The sequence below is a fragment of the Larimichthys crocea genome, chromosome II (assembly GCF_000972845.2).
Source record: "Larimichthys crocea isolate SSNF chromosome II, L_crocea_2.0, whole genome shotgun sequence".
NCBI lineage: Eukaryota > Metazoa > Chordata > Actinopteri > Sciaenidae > Larimichthys > Larimichthys crocea.
In genome coordinates, this window is record NC_040012.1 from 5843427 (window position 1) to 5869545 (window position 26119).

A 26119-nucleotide genomic window follows, 5' to 3' on the forward strand; every position below is an offset into this window, starting at 1 on the left:
GGAAACACGCACGAGCTGTGACGCTGCAGTGCATCATGGGAGCCAGCGGGCACACAGCGAAGCGTGAACGAGGAGAGAAGACGGCGCCGCTCGGTCCGATTTCAGGCGCTGGAGGAGCTCGTCGTCCACGCAGGACTCGCTCAGTCTTTCCTCCTCTGGGTTTGATAATGACAGTCCTGATAGATCCATGGACGCAGTGATGACAGGATATGATGTCATTCATTCGAAAGTTATCAAACACTGTTGTTATGGTGGTTATCATCAGCACAGAGCTGTTGCCTGGTTACCGGTGTGTCATCGTCATTACTCTTCATTGTCCGTCTCCAAACAGACGTTCCTGTCGTCCGTGTCAGTCTGTATCTGTAATCCTACCTCCTGCACTTATGAATACAAAAGAGTAGTGATGCATAAAAATAACAATAAAAAGTTCAGATTAATTCAGTTCTTCTTGGACTCCTGATATGATTTATGTAAGAAAATAAAGTTCTCTGATTTGTTTCACACACCGTGTCGGGTATGAAGGTTCAAGTTGAGACCAAACGTTTCTGTGGACGTTAGTTACTGATATTTATTTTTAAAGTCTGGTCTGATGAACAACCACCAAACACTGATCAGACTTCTTTTTAACTGGATCTAAGAACTGGATGTGTAACCTAGGTTTAGCAAAGTTCAGAAAAGTCGTCTGATCGCTGTTTTTTCACAAACTGAATATCTTTTGATGTTGGACTGTTCAATGATGACACCTTGAAGTTATAACGAGCATCTCTGACTGATTTTTGCTGTTTTATGAACCAAACATCTCATTTATTAATCAAGAAAATAACCTGCAGATGTATGGATAATGAAAACAATCTTTAGCTGCGGTCCATGTACAACACAGTATCATCTGCATAGCGGTGGTGCACGATACCTTTAAAAACATATATATCTGTAACACGTCAGAGTCATCATACCAACACATCAGTCAGGCTCTATCAGAAGCTCATGGGGGTTATAACTGATCATTAATGGGCATTAAGGGTGTCTGTCTCCATGCAAAGCTCAGTTAGCTGAGAGTAGATAAGGAGAATCAACACGAGCTTTGTTCTACCATCCCTGACATCTCCTGTCCTCCTTTATTTTCCTGTGTTTGACTGACACACACACACACACACACACACACACACACACACACACACACACACACACACACACACACACACCTCAATCCAGTGATGCTGAAAACTAAATCAGACCAACAGGAAGGGAAGACGGGGGCCAGAAAACCACTGGAGAGGGAGAAGCTGAGCCAAGCGACAACATGAAAGACACTTTAAAAACTCCTTCGAGGAGCCTTTGATATGCAAAGTGCCGCTCTGTGGAATGACTGTCCTGACAGCCGCTCATTGTGCCGGAAACAAAGAAGTGGCACTTTTCAGAAAAAACATTCCTCTGCATCCAAACGCACGCTTACATCCAACTCTAGAAGCTCCTGACGGGAACGCAACGCACATCACATTACACACTGTGTAACTTTGGGCTCCGGGTCGGGAGAAGTACGTAACGCTTTACGGCACTAAGTCACACAGCAGCAACTATTTCACTGCCAACTGTAGCTGCTGTTAGCTCATGTTAGCCGGACTGTGAGCTCAGAGCACTGGGGGAGTGTTAGTGTTTGTACCACAGGAGTTTTAGACCACCAGAAAAAAGAGGAGGAGGTTTACAGCGGGGGAATACTGACGGGGAGTCTGGAGCTGGGCAATGTAACCGGGCTCAGCAGCCTCTATGGACATGATGGCAGAGGAGGAGAGAGTGAAGAGGACGCTGATGGAGGAAGCCATCAATCAACCATCATTTTATGGAGGAAATGTTTTCTGGTTTTCCCTCTGATGTCCTCCGGCTGCTCCGCCTCAACTCTCTGTGATTTACAGAGTTTATGATGGACAGTGAAGTAAACTGCTGACAGCTGTAGCTGCTGTTAGCTCAGTTCGTCAGCTTGGCGGTCAGCTCAGAGCGACGGGTACCCGTCGCTCTGAGCTCACCGCCAAGCTGACGAACTGAGTGTTTGTACCAACAGGCGTTATGGACTACCAGGAAGAAGAAGAGGAGGTAACCAGGCTCAGCAGCTTCTACGGACATGATGGCAGAGGAGAAGAGAGTGAAGAGGACGCTGACGGAGGAAGCTAAGAAGAGAAAAGGAGAGAGTGAGCGAGCAAGAAGCCGCCGGACAAGAGTAAATGTGGGACTGACTTTTAGTGGTTGGTGAGAGCTTGGTGAAATAAAAGGCTGAAAGACAGACGCCGAGCTGGGCTGACTGCTGCTGGACTAGGCAGTGAGATCAGCTGCTGCTGGGGACCTGGATGATGATTGGCTGTTAGATCAGAAGTAATGTAACCAGAACAAATACTCAGCTGTATTTTCATGTAGTGTTGCTTTAATAGAAACGTTACTGCACACTGCTTTGTACGACTAAAAGTTTAAAAACATGGTGTAAAATATGATTCAAAGAAGAAAATCCAATAAAATACTAATTATTTCCGCCCAGGGTTTTGAAACAACCTGCCAACATGTCGAACATGAAATATAAAAACCTGTCCGTGGCCCGGAGGAGAAGCAGCAGGTTGTAGAAAGTCACCGGTTGTTTTCTGGTGGAGGAACATGAAGTCCTGGCCAGGCGGCGTGTCTTGGCGCTGGGTGTCTGCCAGCAGCGCAGGACTCAATCTGGGGATGCAACTGTGGCTTGAATATGGAGCTTTATCCCAGCGCCCGCCTTCCCTCTGAGTATGGTGACATGTCTGCAGGACGGCACGTATCTCCATGTAGGAGTCTGTGAATGACTTGTAGCTGTTTGGGCTCGGGACCAACACTGTTCTGGAATGAAGCCCAGAATAGTGACTGAATAAATCTGACCCTGAGTCTGATCTGCTGCTGGAGATAGAGAGCGATGCTTTCGAGTTGCCAATCATGAGAACCGATCAATGACGCACTCTGTTATTCGTCCTCTAGCAGATCTTGACCTCTCCAGCATGGCCACCGAGCACACGCAGAGCTGAGACATACAGCAGGCTCCCTTCCAGATGGTGGTGAAGCTAACGGAAATGTAGATTTATTCATCTCATATCGTGTCTAACTTTAGTGGATCATATCATATTGGGTATGTTGCAGTTACTGACTCCACCAAACTGGATGTGTAAGTTTAGCAAAGTTCAGATCAGAAAAGTCAGAAGAAGTCCTCTGATCGCTGTTTTCTTACAGTATCACAAACTGAATATCTTTTGATGTTGGACTGTTCAAGTTATAACGAGCATCTTTGACTGATTTTTGCTGTTTTATGAACCAAACATCTCATTTATAAATCAAGAAAATAACCTGCAGATGTATGGATAATGAAAACAATCTTTAGCTGCAGTCCATGTACAATACAGTATCATCTGCATAGCGGCGGTGCACGATACCTTTAAAAACATATTTGGTCGTCCAAAGTGGGCCACATGTACAGAAACCAGAACAGAACCAGACCAAGCTGCAGACACACAGTTAGTACTGTCTGCCTGCTTTTACTGTTACTTTTAGTTCTGGATCGATGCCAGATGCAAATATTTACCTAAATATAAGGTTTACTTTTCACAGTCGGCAGGTTGGAAAGGCTCTGGCAGGTAAAATCTTCAGTATGAAGTAGCATCTTATTTCTTAACCCAATGAAGAGTAAATCAGGAAAACATAAAACCTCAACTGAGCACCGCTTTCTCCAAAAACAAACATCTCAGACAAAATAGCCAAAAAATGTCAAGTTGACGCCTCCGGGGGTTGATTTGTTGTCACGGGCGGATGGGAACGCAGACAAATGAAGAAAGGATGAAGAGGATGTTTTAAATGGGGCCACACACAATCAGAAGCTCGTCATCATCCTCACAAACAGGCAGGCTGACACATGGTGACACAATCACTCCTTAGAAAGCCGTCCACTCATTCTCAGGAAAACAAAGAAAAAGAAGAACAGCTAACAAACAGGCGAGACAACTGAGAAGATCCCATGCACTGCAGAACAAACATCCATCTTAAGGAAACACTTCGTCCTGCGGCGAGGCTCAAAGTCTGATTTTAACACATACAGCTTATAAATATTTTACTGACTTTGACAAACAGCTAAAATATCCTCTCTCCTCCTGCAGAAGAAGTTTGCCGTTAAGACAGACGTTTCTTCACAGTGTGATAAAGTGCACAACATGACTTGAAGTACAAGCAGCGGCCGGACTTACGTTCTGCTTCCCCACAATGTTGTCAAAGGGAAGCTCAGGGCTCCAGGACGCCTCGTTGAAGGTGGCGCTGCCGGTCCGGCGGTCGACCGAGCCAGCCGCCTCCTTCATGATGTCCTCGGGCAGGGTGAGCAGACTCTCCTCCGGCTGCTTGATAAGATACGTCTCGATGTTGTGGCGGCGGAGGAAGTCGTTGCGGTCCTTCCCGTGGCCTTCCTCCACCTCGTAGTCACTGTTCAAACAGTCCAAAGCAGCTTTGGAGATGTGGATCCTCCTGGAACGAGACAGGAAGTTAAATACAACAGCTCTTTTATGTGTGTTTGTGCTGTTTCCTTTAGAGATCCACAGTCGAGTCAGCTGACTGCATAATCTCGTAGTAAAAGAGGCAATATGACTAAAATACAACCCCTTTGCTGACCTGCCATCCCCTCTTTCCATCTTTTCATAGCAGGCAGATTGTTTAGCTGAATATGTTGGTCTCGTTCGTCTGGCTTATTGATTGAGGTTTACGTAGGTTGACCCCCGACCATGGCTCTGAAATATCAGGAACGCAACGGGCCGATGACGCCTTGGCAAAGTGTGTTAGTGCTAAGGTTTTTAATTTCACGACATGAAAAAGAGGGAAACAGTACAGTGACCATCTCTTCATGTGTTCTGTGCGTTAATATCAACCTCTCGTCTGCATCCACCAACAGTAAAACAGGAAGGAAGTGGTAAAGCTTGGTTTGATTGGTTGCCTGGACCAAGTATGACACTGACGATTGGCGCAATTATTTTAACTTTCATGTTCATTTAAAAACTCCTAGAAAAACACATCATACATTGAAAAAGAGCAGTACATGCCAGGTGCTATACCTCTGGAAAACAAAGCTGCTGCTGAGGACGGGTTTTTCGTGATAAATCGTGTTGGAAACACGACTACAGACGTAGTTTTTACTCAGGTTATACAGTGAGACAATAAAAATATAGAGAATACTCATGAGGTATCTGATGGAAAGTCTTATTTCTTTTCTCATAGACATGATTTTAAACACTTTCTCTCCCAGTTCAAAGAATCAGCAGCTGTGGGCACCTGCCAAGGTTCATCTGGATGACAAATGATGATTGATGATGGTGTTGGAGAGCAATGTCTAACGAGTCACGGCAAAATGTGCCACAGGCATTCAGCTGGGACTGTTCGGGTCATAACGCCACGTTCATCAAACTGTACAGTGAGATGTCAAAGCCTGTGTGGAAGATATTCAGTTCATCAATATCGTCTGCAGGTTTACATCCAAAACCAGCAGATGATTTCAGTCACACCTTCAGCCAGACGAGCAGCCAATCAGTGCAGTGCAGGTGTGAATGAGATCCTGCACAGTCTCAGGTCTGAAGGTCACTGAACTTTCAGTTCAGGTATGGGATGTTCTGGCACTTATTGGAGAGTGTCTGAAGTGTTGGATGAGCTGAAAGCACACATCATCATCAGACATTCAGAGATCTTCTGTTGTCTGCAGCTCAGAGACACTGTGTGTGGCCGAGTTCATTAAAGAGCACAGGTCGGGGTGACAGCGCGGCTCGATAGCAGAGAACTAATCCCACCCTGAACGCTGCAAACAAACACCAATATGTTTCCGTATCTCATCCAGACATCCAGACACATCACAAACAACATGACACATTTTTCAGACAGGACCTCTCATCTCCTTTCAAACAAGCTTCTTTCATTGGAAACCAATGAAACCAAACACAAACTATAAGTGTACCACACAATCAGAGTTAGGTACTGAAAGCCGGCGCCTATACGACCAGTAAATACCGGACACACAGTCACGGTGCCTCATTTCAGCACCATTGCTTGTTAACGTTAACACTCCGGTCGCTACCTTAAACAAGGTCAACAACAGTGTCCCAATAGCCACAACATCTATCTCCATCCATCTCTATCACCTGTTCTCCATCATCATCATACATTTGAAATCTTCTCAGTTTACTCACCCCGGGATCCCTCCAGATTCCAGCTTGTTGGCGATGTCCACGTCCCAGGACCAGACGTCGAACTGCCACTTCCTGAGTCCCAACACGCCGCACAGCACGGAGCCCGAGTGGATCCCAATGCGCATGTCGATGTCGTGTTTCGTACGTGATCGCACATATCTGGAAGAAACACAATGAGCCCAGTTCAGACTTTGGAAAGAAACCATCAGCAAACTTTCTGTATGGTCTCACAGTCATGGAAACCAAGGCTGCATGAAAGGTCATAAAAATACATTTACATGATCTGAACATGTTCGGGAGGAATTACATGGGATAGCGTACACTTAAACTTAGCCTTGCTCAAGGACACATGGACAAGAAGCCAACCTAGTCGGAGCCACACCATTGTTCCGATAACCCAACAGTACAACAAGTGTCCCATTGGCTGGAAAACCCAACATACTGTATGGCCATTACCTCGCCTACACATGAAAAGTTCACAGTGGTGCGACACGTGTGAAAACAGGTTACAACCTAACAAAGTGGTTTTAGTGCCTAAACATAACTGCTAACATAAACTGACCAAACTGTTACCTGAAATGTTTCTCAGCAAGCTTTATTTTGAAAGTTGAACTAGACCTTGTAAATTAAAGGTACATTAAAGGTCCATGGTGAATGTATTACACGCTTTGGTGTGATCTATTTTGGGATAACAGACTGTTGGATAAATGAGTTGACAGTCCAATGGACATTTTCCAAAATTTCAAAATAATGTGCCATCCACCCACTCCAGCACCTGAGCTACATCTTAATTATGTCTGATAATTTATAATAAATCAGTAATAAATGGTATAAAACATGTAAAGCACTGCTGTGCTCCTCTAAATTGAATACTGCTAATAATGGGGACTTTATTTTGTAATTTAAATTCACCTTTACATTGATAAAAATTAATGATGTATGTATATTTAATGAAGAACATGTATATTTTAGTATAATGTAAAAAATGAATAGCGTTTTGTGCCCTTGATTTGAAGGGAAGGCGTTTGGTCTAAAATATTCCAGGGTTCATTCTGGGTCACTGTGTACAATACAGCCGCTTTGCATTAATTCAGCCAATGAATATACATGAAATCGACCTTTGGCGAACCACAATGTAGATAACGCTGACAGACACACATTGTCCATGAATCCACCAAGAAATGAACGTGGTAAACTTCACGGCTATCAGCGAGTCTGAAAACACATTTTCAGTTCAGAGTTTTCACACTCGTTAATAAAGTTGTTTCTCATTTCATACTAATTTACCCCCGAACACAATAAAAGCAGGAAAAACCGAGACTGATAAAAGTGTGTGAAGAGCAGACAGGGCTGTCACGCCCAGCCCGGCCTCGCGCTCTCATTTCACGCTTCATAACAGCAGGGATGAATGTGAGGTGAAAGGCATCCTGGGAGTTTGTGACAGGTGCTTGAAGTCAGTCGACTGCTGAACGACTGAATGACGCCCGGGCTGCAGGTGAACTCAAACAAACTGCAGGTAGTCATGACCATGACGATGACGATGATGATGATGATGACGATGATGATGATGATGACAATGACGACGACGTCGATGATGATGATGATGGCAGAGTTTTCGGGAGTAGAACCCGGAAGGTTAGAGTGGACGGATGTGTCAAACAAACAGGACTTTCATCCTGTTCATAGCCCGGAAGTCAACGCTGACTGAAGTTACGTAGGCTAAGTGCATAACATGACTCATAACGTGACTCGTAACTTAACATACATAATGTGTATAAGTTATGTCAGGTACATAACGTGACGTGACATAACATACTCAGGTTATGTCAGGTATAGTTGACGATCTCTCCTTAAACCTAACCAAGTAGTTTTTAACCAAAGTGCAACTGTTTCACAACATTAACGTATATAAGTTACGTCAGGTGCATACCGTGACTCATGCAACAGGTATTTCAGGTGATGATCTTTTCGTCAACCCAACGAAAGGATGACTTTTTTCCAACGTTAATGACACAAGCTTTATTTTGAAATTCTAAAAGGACGCTGCATATTTATTCCTGCAAACTTGACCACGGAGCGGCCTACAGGGTGAAAATCCTGTTTGTTTGACCCATCCACCCACCCAGACCTCCTTATGCTGTAACATGGCCCATTCAAAGCCACACACATAACCATGCTGATGTTTTCTGCTGAGGTGGAGGTCTCATGTTTGATCTCAAGGATTTTAATAGGAATATCTTTAATGGTTTTGATAAATGAGGAACCGGACCTCGTCGTAAACATGAACATCGCCCTCCAAAGAATGAAAACCTGATGATGAATGAAGCGTACATCCAGTGAATTCAAGTTATTAAGCTGATACAAAGGCAGCTAATAACCAGCATGTATGAACACAAATAAGTGTCACACAGGAGTGGAAATAATTTGAAGCCATAATGAAACTGCCTGTCTGAGCTCTGACTCACTCTGACACCAAAGTGTTGAAGTAGACAAACGTTCCTTTGATTTGAACAGACACTGATAGTGACTGAACAACAAAATCTCAACAGCTCAACACAGAAAATCCAGTTCAGAACCCTCAAGTCCTCTGATCTGATTCAGTTTGAGCCGTACAACCTGAATAAACTCCATCCAAGAAACCTGCACTGATGCAAAGAAACTAAAGAAGATTTTTGGGTAAAATATCATTTAGTTTTAGTCATGTGAGTTATGTTAGTTTAACTAAATATCACAACACTGAAACAACTGAACCTTCAGTGAATTTAGTTCAAATCCGGTTTAGCTGATTTAAACACTTTGATCATAAATTAGTTTTTTTTTGGTTATCATAAGTAAAAAATGGCTTCGTCAACTAAAAAACAACCTCAACCTTTGCCACAAAGCAAAGCAAAGCCCAACAATCACGTAGGTTTATGTCGTGAAGAGCATTACTCTGTCTTCAGATAAAATACGTCTCACTAGCTGCACACACCAGATGACATGTTGATGTATCTGTTACTCAAACAGCCATTCTGGGTTGTATTTTGTTGTCACACACTATCTTTTATGTCTTTAGCTTAATGTAACATATGTACCGAGCTGCACTGCTGCAGCACAGAGTGCTCGTCTGTAGGCAGCTCACCACATTGACTTAACAGTACACGGCACAGATCTCACAGCTCATCCGTCACTAATCCCTCGTTTTCCCTCTGAACGTCAGTCCTCCTCTCCTCCCTCGCTGTTACGCTCAAAGTGACGCCACAAGGCCAAAATGTTACAGCGACGAATACGATAATCAGAACTGAAGAAAAGGCCTCGAGCTTCAAGACTGCAGGATCTGTGAGTCTTTACAGAGGCAGCTGCAGAGTGACTGTGGTTTCTGTCTTTACACCAACTGAAGATTACACAGTCGGTTATGTGTTGCGATTCACGAGCTTATGAATCTGTAAATCCCTGTTGTGTAATGATACCATCGCTTTCCTCAGTTCTGCATGTGTAATATGGTTGAACCTTGTCATTTTATGCATTACTTGTTACTGATGTTGTGCAGAAACAGCCACAGGGATGATTCTTGCAAAGTGAACGTTTGCAGTGGAGCTGCTTCCAGATCAGAAAGCTGCTGTACTGAGAGAAATGTACAGATATCAGCACTGCTGCTGCCTGATAGCTCCAGGTAAAACAGCTTTCATTTCCTAAGCTGACTCCTTTAAAGTTGTGTACCGCGTTTCATGCGTCTGTTGAGTAAGGAGCGATCGTTAAACATACTCGAGTAAAGTACAAGTGCCTCCAAACTCTGCTCAAAGCTGTGGGAAGCATCTCAAACTGATTGACGCACACGTTCGTCTCAGTCGACTCTTAGCTCGCTGCAGACGTCACACACACATATAATCACCGCGCCTCCAGTGATGGCAGGATGAATACATCACAGATTAACGTCCGTAAAGCCTCACGGCGACCTTTTCTTCAGTATCAACAGTGAGCCACGACGTCCGCGGGTTACAGTGCAAACAGAGACGACTAACAGCTTCATGACTTTTCATGGTGCAGACTCATTACATTACATTTAATCATTCAGCTTTTATCTCAAGCGACTCACAAAAAAGGGAAACAATCAGCATTGCAGCAGTAAGTGCTGTGACAGCTGCAGAGGACAGATGTGTCATGTCCAGCTGCAGAGGACAGATGTGTCATGTCCAGCTGTAGAGGGACAGATGTATCATGTCCAGCAGTAGAGGACAGATGTATCATGTCCAGCTGTAGAGGACAGATGTGTCATGTCCAGTTGTTGGCAGTGTTGTAGAGGAGGTCCTCTCTGCAGAGCTGGAGGTCTTCAGGAGGTCTGTGAAGGTAGAGAGGGACGCCCCTGATCTGTAGGAACTGGTAGGACGTTCCACCAACGGGGAACAACAGACAGAAAAGTTTGGACTGTCCTGAGAGGACAGGTGGCAGAGCCAGGAGGAGGGAACATCTGTCTGTGTGAGGACATCCTGGCTGAGGTGAGACACAGGGAGTGAATGTTGGTGTTGATGTCATGGTGTGGAGGTTCAGCTGGAGATGGTGAGCCTTCATCCATCATGTGGATATGTCTGAGGCATTCAGAGACCCGAGGGGTCGTCAGGTGGAAATGACAGATAGAGCGGAGTGTCATCTGCAGAGCGGCGATACAAGAACCCAATCCGAGCTGATTGGACCCTGAGATTCACCAACTCCATGGGCTTTATGGATGTATACAGAGTTTCATACATTCCTATCGAAGCTCAGTAGTGCATGAAGCCAAAGAAAAAAGAGGTTTCATTTCCAGGCATAAAATCATAGAATCATGTAAGAAGACGATACCTGATGGTTTTGATCATGCTGAGGCCCATCTCCACACAGCAGTGGGCGTGGTCCTGTCTGGGCTCAGGTAGACCCGATACGCAGTAGTAACAGTCTCCCAAGATCTTTATTCGTAGACAGTGGTGCTCCTGCAACAACCAATCACATCAGTTCATTGCAGCAAACATTATAAAAATAAATCAAAAACATACATCAGATGCATTTAATTCAGCTCACAACAGAAGAATATGAGTAATAACATACAGCATAAGAGATCTGAAATAGAAACACAGACGAATATGAGGTCGGTTCTGCATGAGCGATCCTGACAGGCCAAGCATGACGGTCTGAGAAGCTCTACAGTGTAATATCAGACAAACATACAGAGTGAATCTGTTATAAAATATTAAATATTAATCCAGCTACTGGGTGTTTTTATTTAGCTTTCACGAGCTTTGGCAGCCCTGAGAGGTCGTTGCGGGAAAAACATCGGAAAAGACGCGATCGACAAGACGGCGGCGGTTCAGAGTTTGTTTCTTATTTTCAATGAAAAACGAAGAGCAAACGTCATGTTTGAATCGAAGATACCATCGATCTCAATATGACCGAATTTAATCAGATTAATCACATTTTGGTTCTCATGTTGTTCTTTAACCAAACCCTGAAGAACATTTCTAAGCTTAGGAGTGAAACAATAACCTCCTCCAAGTTTGGATCGTTGTACTTTACAGAACAAAACTGTTAGGCTAGTCTTTGCCAGAAAAAGAACAGCAGGTGATTAAATATATTTTAAAAATAGACACTTGAATGTTCTTCAACAAAATTAAAAAAATTTTAATTACTTTTTTCTTTGGCAAAATCACAGCAAACTTTTCACAAACCTTCACTAATTGGTTTTAGCTGCCTTATGTCAACCAATCTCTGACGAGATAGAAACTGTTTTTGGACTGAACATGATCGTGTTGGAACACACTGATAAATTCTTGGATCATTTCAGTATGAGGACTCGATGGTCCATCTGTGAGCTCAGCATCCAAACACTCAGACCTACAGATAAAGTTTAAAACTTTGACTTAAATATAAGAATAACTATTCTTATACTGTATTTCCGGATTGCAACCCCCTCCAGCTGAAATGAACCTGAACTGACCTCAGCTGCTCTTTGTAAAAGAAGCCAACTTTAAAGTCTGAGTTAGTTTTTCAGTGACATTTTGGGCAAGAAATAGTTTTCAGCTGGAGATGGTCAGCCTTCATCCATGTGGAGATATCTGAGAGACCCGAGCAGAGACAGAGCAGAGTGTCATCTGCATACAAGAAGATACAAGAAGCCATCCGAGCTGATAATCAGACTCAGGGAGGTGGTGTGAATAGCAAAGAGAAAGTGGCACCAACACCGAGCCCTGAGGCACCTCTGTGGCAAAGATACGCTGACCGAGCGCCCTGTGAGAGTCACCAAACTCCATGGACTTTATACTTTAAACCTCAAGACAGAATAAATAAAATAAAACAATAACACACACACATACATCTGGGGTCAAAAGTCAAATCACTTACATGTGCGAGGCGGTCGAAGCGTGCAAAGAGTTCATTCAACATTCGCACCAGCTCCTGCGCTGACAGCGTCGTGGAGAGGTTTGTGAAGCCTTTAACATCTGCGAAAAGAATGCTGAATAAAATATGGAAAAGTCACTTAGATATCCAGGTCAGTTCTTTCACACCATCCAAACACTTCAAATATTTAATGCAATTTAAACTTTGTGAATAAAGACTTAAATAGACTAAGTGAAGTAAAATAAACACCTAAATGTGAATTCTGGATGTTTTCTTTCTGCTCTGAAAGCGTCCACAAACAAGCTGTCCCCCCTGACCCACCACAAACATCCAATCAGGACACTTCACCCTGAAGGTCGACTAAACAACCACATTACAACCGAACCGGTGGCCTCACCTGACATTCTCATAGCGGTGGATATAGATTCTGTGAAACTGATGCTGGAGGTGTTCGTCCTCTACATTTGTCATGTCGTTGATCATTTCCAAAACTACAAAACGTGGCAGGACCGATAACACCAGTCTCTCCTGTGGAACGACAACAAAAGATGGACAATTTGCAGATTTTATTAAAAAAATGTCCTTTTTATGAAGTTGATATTTTCTTTAAAAACATGAAGAGTAAGATGTAAATATAAATTAACCATTTAAATATGACTTGATAAGATATATAATATATAAAAATGAATGTGAAGAAGTGCTGCAGAGTATAAACTGTGTATATTTCAGGTTTTCTGCAACGTAACATCAAGATTTAATTAATTTGACACAAGTCAAAAACTGAACATTAACCAGGCGAACACAAAAACAAATTACATAAAGGTCTGTCTGTAAGAAATGATTTCAAAGATGAGTCTGACCCGGCCGGCCTGAGCTCCTCGAGCAGGATCATTCAAAGTCTTTTCTGGTACTGACGCAGTGCCACTTGGCAAAAGCAGAACAGATTTGGAGTGGGAGCTGTGCAGCAGCATCGCTCACTGTTTTTTATTTGTTTATTTCTTTTTTTATTTTTTTTGGCCTTGAGGAGCTGCACCGGCGCCAAGCAACTGCCTCCTTCAGATACTGAATACATTAAAAAATCAAGTTTCTCCACACGTTCAAAAAGCCAGCTGGTCTCTGGTGATCTGACAGAATGACAGAGGGAGACGTCGGATGAATGCAAAACAACATTTTCTCTGTGGTGCTGCAGAGTGCGACGCCTCAGCTCAGGATATCTGCTGACACCGAGTACAGACGTAAACTCAAATCTGTCAAACGTCCTCTGAATGAACGGTAACATGAGGTGCGTGATGCTGTGGGACCAATGAAAACAACACTAATAAAGAAATGTATTTATTTATTCATTTAATTTACCTTTCCTGCTCAAAGAGCCAAACATATCAGACAGAATCATTTGGTTCTTCTTCTTTTTCATGTGCTGTTTTAAAGAAACGTGTGTTTTCATTCGTTCATCGTGAAACTGAATTAGAAATAAGGCAAAATATAATTTGGTAAAGCATATTTGGGATTTCACGTTTTCAAGTTCAAGTTTTGGGTTTATATGTCATGTGTAAGTTCACACAGGTTCAACATTAGAATGTAATGAGCGATGTAGAAATACAAAATAAATATACAAAAAATAGAAATATACTATAATAGAATATAAAATATGAGCGTTGTAATACGTGTACACAGGTCTTGGATTTGCGTCACTATAATATAAAAACAGACAAAATGGAATAAATTGTTATTTAAATACAGTAAATTTTAACCACGAGGGGGAGTTTTATTTTTTGTCTTACCACATATCATTCTGTTTATTATACAAGATAAGAAATAATACGAAGTAACAGTAACTCGAGCAACTTTTTAATAAATGGGAACATCGGACAAAGATCTTGAAAAGCTGATTCTTGTTTTCATGGAAACGCCTCAGCAGTGAAGTTTGTGAAACGTGAGATCTGTCAGCAAACACAACTCAACATAACAACCTCAGGACTTTTATTTTGACGAGGCAAAGAGGGGAACGTGTTGGAGGAGCGGCGTATAATGCGCGCACAGCATGAAGAAGACTTCCCCCTTCACAATAAAACAGCGTTATTACCATCTATTATAACCTAAGATGGAAAAATCTTCTGTCTATTTTCTGTCGGGGGGAAAAAAGAAACACATCAATAAAAATGTGAGCTAATGATTGTGTCAGCACTACAGCAGAAAAAGATATTTGTGAGTAATGCTGTGTTGTTTTTGCCGTGTTTGACTCGGTGAAGCTGGCTGGGAGCTCTGGAGAGCCTCTTCAAACCTCCAGCACGAGTGGAGAGCGAGCGAGCGAGCGAGCATCCTCTGCTCCATTCATTCTTTGCAAACACAAACACACCTATTCTCATTCATATAACGCCAGGCTGTTTAATCACACACACACACATACATTCCTACACTACAAACAGTGGACTGTGACACAACGCCGACCAAGTGAGGACTCAAACTTTTTACACCTCGACCTTTGACAGACGTTGAAATACAGTTTACAGAGGAGGCAGCTTTATTCCTGATACTCCATGAGTTCATTTCACCTCCGCTTACTAACGCACGTCATAATTTAACTTATGTGCGTGTTACGTGAATGAATGTGACGACCAAGCTGAAGTAACAGGAAGGCCGCGTACCACACTTGAGGTGTTTTACCATAAAGTTACTGCAATAAGTTAATTTCAAAGAAACTGCCATGTGGGGACTTTAGCGATTTCTACCTATCAAAGAGAAAAACAACGTCCGGTTTGACATGACGTATCAGTAAATAGTCTGATGAGGGATTTGTGCTTTTTATTTTAATTTGATATGTAGAAGGCAGCTAAGCTACAACCTACTACTAAATGTGTTGGAGGGCAGCAGGTGTGTCTGCCTCCAGCTCTTAGCTCGGCTCGGCTCGGCTCGACTCGGCTCAGCTCTGGTATCTGTGCTTGAAAGCGGAGCAGTGCATCCCCCAAATTAAGGTCTAGACGGACAAACATCTCAGCCGAGCGTTGCTAACACGGCTGCTGCATCACAAGCAAACGCTGCGGGAGATTCACTGCAAGAAATGTTTCAAGAAATTCAGACTCTTTGTTTTGAGCTCAGTCAGCTTTGGAGAGTCACCTGTCAATCAATCCATCACTTTTCTACCATAACAATTCTTCAATTCATGCTTTTAATTTTATTGTTAACGGTTTTACAAACTTAATTCAGCTTTATAAGCTTCCTGTCTTGCAAATGAATGAAACATTTGAGGCTTCACATCATTGGAACAACATGCATAAATATAAAAGATACATAAATATATCTGTCAGTGAAAAGAGTGAAGAGTCTTGTTTAATTAATTAAATTAAATAATTAAATTTTAAAGCAAAATCATCTTAAATCTTCAACTTTATGATCATTTTCTGACATAATTTGCAATAAGTTTAAATAAATTTATGCATGTAAGTGTTTTATCATTTCACATTTACTATATTAATTTGTACAATTATCTATATTAATTAGATATGTACTCTTTATCGATACAGGTAATAGAACTAACTGGAAAAGACATGTCTAAACTAACTAAATGACGATGTTGACGTGTTTTCTCTTTGCTCAGCAGTAACTGGACATTTCTTGCAGTGTGCAGTATCGTGTGTGTGTTTGCTCGGCTGGACTCGGTCTCCGGTTTGGACAGCTGACAGCCAGCGGACTCAGCGTCCAGATTAAACTTTGAAAGTCATTAGCGCAGCTTGAATTTGGCCCGAGAGCTGAAGCCCTCCGGCGGCTCACTGACAACTTCTATCCTTCACGTCTCCTTCAGATTGTGTTGAAGGTTCACCAGAAGACACTTTGTTCCTTCGTCTGTTTGAACTTCTTGGACCGATTTTTAAAAAGTTAATTCATATTCAGTTTTTTAAAGATTTCAAAGATACGTAATTATCCCCAAATAATGATTTAGACGACGCTGTTGGGAGATATTCTGCACAAAAGCTGTTCATTGTCTTTCTCATCAGGTTCATCATTTTGTTTCTGCATACAGTTTGTGGATTTACAATATATCAGATGTTTGACACATTGTCCAGCGCTACACTCGTCCTGCATTGATTACTTGGTGTTGAGTTCCTCAGTCAGGACTCGGAGGATCTTTATCTATTTAATTTACTTTATTTCTCAATACTGATTATCACAGATGAACTCTCTAAAAGAAAATGACTGCACTCACTCACGATCTAAAATCTATATGACACTTATAATGTATCTCCGAAATGAAGGATTTTTAATAAATCAGTACATGTTGGCTGTTTTAGAGCTTAACAATATAAACAACATGGAGTGACTATATATAGACTTACACAGAATAAGACACTCGTGGGTTCATAAATACCCAGAGTAGTGTCTGGTGGTTTTCCTTTCAGCCTGAGAAACAAAGACCAGGGAGAGAACTCAGATGATTTATCAAAAAACTACAACGAGAGAAAATTTAGATCAGTAAAACATAAAAATTATTGTTTTTCGTGATGCAAATGAAGCTGTTGTTATGCAAGAAAAATGTCAGATTAGATCTGATAAAGAATCATTGTCATGTCGATCAATTTAGTTGCCAAGTTGTCCAGTATTTGGCCTCTTTTAGCTCCATTTTTGGTCTCCACCAGCTGCTAAATGTTCCACTTTCTTAATCTGATAGTTATTTTAATGCTTGTTTGATGAAAGCGCTGCTGAAAACGAGGTTGATGAGCGCACGGACACCGAGAAACAGGACGAAACAGGAAAGTTTATGTGCCATAAAACCAAAACAATCAGCTGAAAGACGCTAAAACGCTCGATGGAGCCGACAGAAACGGATCCATCTTAATGTGAAAGTACAGCTTCAAGCAGCACAGGGAACGACGACAGAGTACGAAGAAGACGGAGACTCTGTGTCCTCACAGCATGTTGACAGAAATACCGGGCCCTGATTGGTTCACTTTGAGGTGGTCTGCTCGGGGGCGGGGCCTCGTCTCGCTCCATTACAACCATCCCAGAGCTTATCGGACCGAACCCTTCCAGGAAACACGACGCCGTAAAAGCTTTCTGTGGCTTCTCAGAGCCAGAGCGTCCACTCCACTGCGTAAACAAAGCTCACTGTGTGTGTGTGTGTTTCTCTTTGAGTGTGTGTGTGTGTGTGTGTGTGTGTGTGTTTCTCTTTGAGTGTGTGTGTCGGCTGCACTGATGCACAGTGTGTGTGACAGCGGTGGATCGATGCAGCGTCCACGTTTTTCTCCTCTCTACAGCCTCATTAGTCGAGCTGCTAACATTCGGTCCTGTCAGTCTCTTTGCTTCCGTGATCACGACACATTCTGCACATGAACTGGTGCATCATGGGCCGCCGCGGTGGTCCAGCGGTTGTTAAAGGTCATGCAGAGGTCGATGTACCTGCAGACACGGCAGCGTCACGTTGCGTTCGACTCACCTGTCTCTGGTTCTCCGTCTCGAGTCGCAGCCGGGCCTCGATGCAGCGCCTCGTCTCCAGGAAGGCCTGACGCTGAGCCCGGTCCGACAGGTAACTGATGAAAATCCCAGCGGTGTTCATGCACATGAACAACACGGCCTGAGCCGCTACCTGAAACACACAGAGAGACAGACGGAGGGTGAGATCACACCTACAGCTCAGATTTAGAAAAAGCCGACACACGGGACGTTCAGACTGGATCCACGACAGAGTTAGTGACAAAGCAGAGAACCGAGGCTTCGATCCAAACGAGCTTCAAACTAGACGACGTTTTAATATTTTTAGACCATTTCATGCCGATCTTAAAGAATCAACAGTGACCGGAGAAATGGGAAACGTGGAAACTCTCCAAACATTTTGGTTCTTGAGAGCGACCGACCACGATGAGTTGTGTTCACGGTGTAGCAAACTGTAACCTCACTGTGGAGGAACCTCTGAAATAAAAACACATTACAAAATATTTAACAAAGGTCACTGAAACCGTAATATTTTGTACGTAGCGTGCCGACACATCCATGACTCGTTATGAGCTAACGTGATCCACCTTCACCACCCTGCTGCCATCCACAGCGCTGCTGTAAACCGTCGGGTTGAATCAGGCGACGTCTCTTCTTTCCGCTGAACGCAAAACTGAGACGAACACTCCGACACCTTCTGGGAGCAGTTAGTGTTCCCGCAACGTGCTGAATGTTTGCACATGAATGGACAGAGGAGAGTTTGAAACATGCTGATACTACAACATTAATCATCTATTATTATCTTTTAGATTCAGTTCAGCTTGGTGCATAATCCTGTTCAACTTCAGCCTACACTGTTCATGTCTTTAATTTACCCTAAATGTGCAGAAAACTACGACTCTGATACTCTTTGAAACTTGATTTCTAATTGGATTTATTTCAGATTTATTTAATTTCATTCATCTATGAATGTGTCTGTGTGTTCAGATTTGAGTTCAGGAGGTCGGAAGGTTGAAAATATTTCTGAATTTCCTCTATGAGCTGATAAATCTTCTGACTTCCGACTGTTAGGATGAAGCTGTCGCCTTCACTCTGTATCGTCTCCATAAAATGACACATAAACATCTAAATCATGCAGGACGGTTTGGGCTGATTCCTCTCTGCAGGTAAAATAATAATGAAAATAGAAATACTGAGTGAAGAAAGTATTTAAATATTACGCAGGCAGGCGTCTCTCCGCCTCGCAGCCTCGTCTCATGACCTTGCGCTTCATTACTTTAAGATGCATCGACTTCAATGAAACATCCTGAGGCTTCGTGACGCGATGCGACCTGAAAGAGTCGTCTGTTTGCTTCATTTATCCACATGTGATCGTCTTCATACAGCAGCTGTACGTTAAACAGGACGACCTGGTTTGACCGGATGCTCGGCCTCCTTCCAGACTGCAGACTGTCACGAACGATCGTCTGAATCCTGAATCACTTTTGAGGCATTTGACAAAACTCATCAGTCTGATTTGGACATGAAGTGAAGATGAATGAAAGTCCTGATGTGTTTCAGTTTGCAGACACGCTGCAGCTCTGAAAACACACAGAACCTTCAGCGCGAGATTAAAAATGAATGTCCGAGTGTGACGAGTCGACGAGCCAAGACGTCGACTGAAAAGAGACAAGAACATCTGAAACCGGAGTCGACGAGAGAGCAGAGACAAAAGAATAAAGCAGGTCACTGATCATCATCACCTCCATCACCCACGATTCTACCTGCCGATGTGCGATGAGTTCATGGACAAAGGACAAGTTTGGACAACAGCAGCTCACTCCCAACTTGTTAGAAATGTCAGACTAAGACAGCCGATGGAGCTAAACCCGTCTGTCCAGATCAACGTTTGAAACCAGAACCAGAGATTATAAAAACAGACGATTTACCTACGCAGCATATTTACATATTTAGAGGGAAAATTAGAAAATCTGAGTAAGTTAACAAAGTCTGGCGGGCGTATGTGGCCATTCCCCCGTCACCTGACTTCAGCGGTACATCAACACATTACAGGTATGATGCTACATATGTGATGGGTTGGGGCCGTTCTGTGAGAGTGAACAGGAATTCACACCTGGCCTCATACGGCTTCATTTCCCAGCACCGGAGGGTGCCGCTTGGTTCACACCTGACTTCGACAGCCAAGACGGTCATCAACGAACCGAGCTGAAGCTATGGGCGGGTGTACGATCGCAGCTAAACACTCCAGATTTAAGATTTAAGAGTTCTGTGACTCCAAAAGTGGATATATCGGCCTATGACCAGTATGTGATCGTCATTTGATCCATTTGGAAATATAAATATTGATATTAACGCAGCTTTAAAGAGTTAAAAATGTCTTTAATTTAATATTTCCTACAACTTCAGTTGAGGATCAGTGTTTCACTGTCACAACAGCGTCAGTATTACTGATCTGAGCCAGTGTATCAGTGTGAATTATACTTTGTAATTAGTCGTCTCAAATAAATAATTAATGCCCAGATAACGGCGCTCAGCGTTTTATTTTAATCTTGACAGATACATGTGCATATATATTTCAAGTTTTTCAATTAAAAACAATTAGGCGACAACGTTTTTATATTTGTAAGTAATTTGAAGGAACAAAATGAGCACACTGAGAAAAATTAGCAGGTTTGATTTGTAATCTGAGTACACCAAAGACTAATTTGCCGTTTCATTTATCGGCCTGAGCTCTGCAGCGTTTCAACAAAAGGCAGCAGTGACTCAGAAAAACAACATGAATTCTTTGAAAGCCGACTAAATAAAGAGCGAAGGCTTTCATCAGAGCAAAAAGAGCGGCTCGTCCAATTAAATCATCAGAAAGCAGAGCTGATGTAACACACTGCAACACGGCCGACGTCCTCAGCTGCACGGGGGGGTTTCACCACCTCCACCTCCACCGCAGCCCGGCCGGCTCTGGCATTGCATGATGCAAGTGTTAAAACAGGTTGGCTGAGCGTTCAGATGAAAACCCTTCAGTGCTTCCACCTTACTGCACGCACACATTGCATATGGAGAGTAATTACAGTCGCAGACAAGTCCCGACAAGTCCTGAGCATCTGCTCCGGTCTGTAGTGTCAGTCTATGAAAAGGTCACTGAGAAGAGTTTTTATTGCCCCACCAAGAGGCAAACAATGAGCAGACTGTACTGTATCTGCAGGCAGCTGATAAGATTGTCGATCAATAAGTCCTGATTACGTAAAACTTATCTTCTGACCTGTTCAGACAAAGATTGATTACCATGCCGGCACCAGAACTCTGCTCAGGGTCATGTGTATATCTATATTTACAATATTTTCACAGACAGCCAAAGCCACCAGACAGCGCTCACAAAAACTCAGATTTTACCATGCAGGACTCTTAGTGCTTTACGGCACTAAGTCACAGAGCAGCAACTATTTCACTGATTCTGGTGAAACTGGATCATATTTTATGAAGAAAATGTTTTCTGGTTTTCCCTCTGATGTCCTCCGGCTGCAACAGGTGACCTTAACGACCCACAGGTGACCTTAACGACCCACAGGTGACCATAACGACCCACAGGTGTCCTTAACGACCCACAGGTGTCCTTTATGACTCACAGGTGACCATAACGACCCACAGGTGACCATAACGACCCACGGGTGACCTTAACGACCCACAGGTGACCATAACGACCCACAGGTGACCTTAACGGCCCACAGGTGTCCTTACAGAATGCTGACAGGGAGCAGAGCTGGTGTCGTGCCAGAACCGGAGCTGGGCTCAGCAGCCTCTATGGACATAATGGCAGAGGAGAAGAGAGTGAGAGACGAACACACTGCTAGTGACACAGCTGCATTTCAACTTTAAACACTTATAAAACAACCTGTTTTCTTAAACTACATACATGTCACGGCAGATTTATTATTTCCTCCTCACTCCGTGTTCCTCTTGGATTTCTGCTCTAATTACTCTGTTCAACTTTAAATGCTTCTTTCATAGTTACAGAGTCTCGTTAGCGTGAGGCACACTGTAAATCAAAGTGATGCTGATTTAATAACTTAAAGCTCGTGTCACTGCTCTCAAACAGACAGTTCGATGTCCTCGATGTCTCTGAGAGAAAAGCTCTGAAGTGCCGTGAAATTGCTGCACTCAGAGCAGATTTCAAAACAGAGCATGAAGAGGTGACTTTATGATTTCTGCTGATATCGACAGCTCGATGCTTCATGGAGAGCAAGTTGACATTTTATAAAGGGGGCTTCGCCCGACTGCCTGTCGCCTCTCCACCCATCTCGATGGGTGTCGGTGTGAATGGTGGTTGGAGCTGTTTGGTCTAAGACTCTATTGTGATATTTAATTAGCAGAATTTACTTCAGTCACAGCTGAAGCTGACTCAAGTGACATCACTCGAGTTCCTCTTTAACCTGATCCACATCAGCGTCACGGCTGCCCTCAAAGGGCCGGCTGTAAATGTATGAATACATAAACAGGTCTGCGGGGATGTCACAGAGACTACGTCCAGGTTTTAGACAGTCTGCGGGGACATCACGGAAACTACGTCCAGGTTTTAGACAGTCTGCGGGGACGTCACAGAGACTACGTCCAGGTTTTAGACAGTCTGCAGGAACGTCACTGAGACTATGTCCAGGTTTTAGACAGTCTGCTGAGACGTCACGGAGACTACGTCCAGGTTTTAGACAGTCTGCACAATCAGGATGCATTCTGGGACATGTAGTTATGGACACTGTACTTCAGTAAATCAGCATAGTTTACATTTATGATACCTGTATTTAACATGTAACATGTCACTGCACCTTTAAGGTTTTATTTAGCAGAGCAGTTTTAATTTCTCCTGACGATGGCGGAGGCGCTCATTAATTCAGTGTAGGCGTGCCGCCTCCGCTGAAAGACAGCGCTGCAGGAAAGCTGAAGAAGAAGAAGCAGAAGTCGCTCGTGTGTGGGAGGTTTCATCTTTCTCACAGTCTTCTCCCTCGAGGCTCTTCACTGTATCTCACGGCGCTGACGAGCCTCCCGGTGCATTACTCCGTGTTATTGTGTCTTATTGTGAATCTCTCCCAGGACGCCATCAGCGCTGATTCAATTTCTAAGTCGTCTCCCCTCCGAAGGCCTCTGCTCCTCCCGCAGGGACCAAAATTAAAACCCCATCAGCTGTAGCAGCAGCTGTGGTAACTGTGGCGGCGTCCATGTTGTTTTGGAAAAGAGCAGCGCCGGCTCGCCGTGAAGGGCGTCAGCATGGAGACCGCCGGTGCGCTCATTAAAGCAAAATGCCAGTGATGTGGATGTTTTTAACAAGATCTCATTAAGAGCAGCGGGCCAGGAAGAGGCACAGCTTACAAACAGCTACATGGAAAATAATGAGGCCGGGTTAATAATAGTAATAATTATCATAATGTTTTTAATTTGATTCGAGGGCGAGGAGCGGCAGACGGCGTGACATGAAGAAGAAACACGTTTATAGTCGAGTTACAAGTCTGTCTGTTAATAAGACGCAAACAGACGGTGAGAAGGACGAAACGCGTCAACTCCAGGATCAATAAAATACAAAATATGAATCCAATAGTTTAAAGAAAGACTCAAAGAATTACAAATCCACTACGTCCAGGTTTTAGACAGTCTGCGGGGACGTCACGGAGACTACGTCCAGGTTTTAGACAGTCTGCGGGGACGTCAAAGAGGCTACGTCGGAAACTACAGAAACATTGCAGGTACATAAATACAGTGTCCATAACTACATGTCCCAGAATGCATCCTGATCGTGTAGTCCACACATTAACCAACTTTGCTCTATTCAAAGGAAATAAAACCAAGAGTCTCTCCTTGGACGCCTTGAACGGATATTTCAAGGTTAAGGATGAGCGTGGGAACTTCTCGGCTCGTTAAACGTGACAAAACGATTCGTAAAGAGCGAGCTGCTCTGCCACGGCATCAATATTTCAGAGCCATCGGTTCCCTTCCTGCACGATGTGTGGACTCACATTACATCCACAGAGGAGACCTTACAGCGGTACATATGTACGGTGGAAGAAGGAGTCTGAAACCTGCTCGTGGAGTCTGAACCTCTGCAGAAAACACTCCTCTGCCTCCGAGCTGCAGAATAAATCCCTGTGCTTGGCAGAGGTCAGCGGGATGATTAACTCGGCTTCACGCGCTCAGTTATCTGTCGACGACTAGATGAAGATACCACAGTCGACACAGACCGTCAAAAGATATTAGCTTTTAAATTTAACATGACATGGAAGGCCTCGATTAATAATTCACAACGCCGAGCAATATCACTGATGTTTGCAGACAGACTTTGGAGGAAAACAAACTGAAGCTCTCTCAGTGGACGAACTGTCCAAACAGCAGCGATCTGTCTTCTCTCTGTTTTAACTCGACTGAAGCTCGTGGAACAGAAATGAACCTGATCTAACATCGTGAATCTCTTTCATAACCTCGACTGTGGACAATCTGTGACAATCTGCCGTCTACAAACCGACAGATACAGGGACGTCTACAAACTGACCAGCAGGGTCGATTTCACACAGCGCTCAAGTTTTAATCCATAAAATCCAAACTGAAGAGTCTGGCCTCCGGTTAAGAAACATCTAAAGTGATGCTACTTTCATTCATGGCGAGCATGAAGAGGCTTTTTAAAGAGAACCGCACAAGACGTGTCACAATTTAACAAAAGACAAACGCAAATCAGAGCTTGTTTCACGAGATGAGCAGTAGGTGGCACCAATTCTCCGGTCAGAAAACCAGAACCCTGATACTTCAAAACACATTTATGGAATCACCCCCGCTGTGCTAAACTACATTTTCCTGACATCACCTGCTTCTATCAACAAAACCTGTAGAAACTGTAGAAAGTTTGTCTGATGAAGGTTCCCAAAACATGGTCACTCCTCCTCTTCCTCTCTTAAAGTCCGTGTAAACTTTTTGTCAAAGTTTGTCAGACCAAAGAAGAAAGTGTTCTTAACCACCCAGCCAAATCTGAAAGATTAAAAATATCGATAGTTTATGAAATCAGGTAAAAGTGAATTCTCAGCTCCAGGACTGTGGGTGGCCTCAGCGTGTCATCGAGCCACCCTTTAAGGACCGCCCACAAAATCCTGAGACTGAAAACTGGTGGAAAACAGTTTGAACTGTCCACATTTCAGTGATATATCATTCAAAGTCTTCTTACGTGTTTTCAACTATTGTCCAACATATTTAATGTGTTTTGAGAGAAATCTCAGATCCACCGTAAACAAAATGTTTTGGTATTTTCGACCTGCCTACATTCAGGACAGGAAACATGATCTAAGATGACAGCAACTTTAAACGTGAGGACTACAAACCCCGTTATAAACTCTAAACTTTGACTGTCGTCCTCCATGCAGAGCTCCAGCTCTCCCAATGACGTCGAGGCTCAGCTCCCAGTGCAGCTCATAGTGTCCCAGTTCAGTCTGACACAGATCTGATCATAAAGGTTCATTCAGACATTTTCCGGACCGCACGGATCTCTGCTCCCAATACGAATCCCACGACACATGACCTATATGTGCCTCGTTACCATGACTGTCACAGATTTGGAGTTTTTACCGAACACACTTCATAATAAACACATGTTTTAATGTTTCAACAAGATGTAAACTGTGTTTGTTTTTGATCAGATTACATACTGTACCACAACAGTCACAATCACAGACAGTAGAAGTTCATGAAGGGCCAATCAGAGAGCTTCAGCCGGTCCAGAAAGCTGCTGTCAGGGTTCTTGGTACATCTAAAGTAAAGGTTCATTTAAAACAGTGTGACATGGGCTGTTCCTGGTTCCCACCCAATGGTGTGATGATTTATCGGTGTTGGTAACGCCTTCAGACTCGGCAGCGGAGCGTCAGCAGCTCTTCTTGGCACCTCCGGTCTTGCGGCCCGGCTGTTTTCTCTGTGAACGTGTGATGACGGAGGATGTTGAGTGTTACAGCGGCTCATTTCAGAGCAGAGATGAAAACTGAGATGTTCACCAATATGTTCGACGCGAGCGTGTGATCAGAAGCAACGCGGCGATGATGAAGCGCTGCACATGTCGAGATTTAGTGAGGATGAAGCCTCCGACAGAAAACCATGTGCCACTTATTCAAGGTACTTGTACTTCA

The 26119-nt window shown here is 43.4% G+C and overlaps 1 protein-coding gene across 2 annotated transcripts in view; it reads right to left on the reverse strand.

Moving 5' to 3' along the window:
* Positions 1-26119, reverse strand: part of adcy8 (adenylate cyclase 8 (brain)) — a 60293-nt gene that overhangs the window by 21461 nt on the left and 12713 nt on the right. For both annotated transcript variants that reach the window (XM_027291504.1, XM_027291510.1), the window contains exons 2-7: positions 17986-18135; positions 12955-13085; positions 12561-12672; positions 11028-11155; positions 6213-6371; positions 4239-4509 (exon numbers count right to left, since the gene is read on the reverse strand). In XM_027291504.1, the coding sequence (XP_027147305.1) occupies positions 4239-4509; positions 6213-6371; positions 11028-11155; positions 12561-12672; positions 12955-13085; positions 17986-18135 (951 nt within the window). The remainder of the gene's footprint in view (positions 1-4238; positions 4510-6212; positions 6372-11027; positions 11156-12560; positions 12673-12954; positions 13086-17985; positions 18136-26119) is intronic.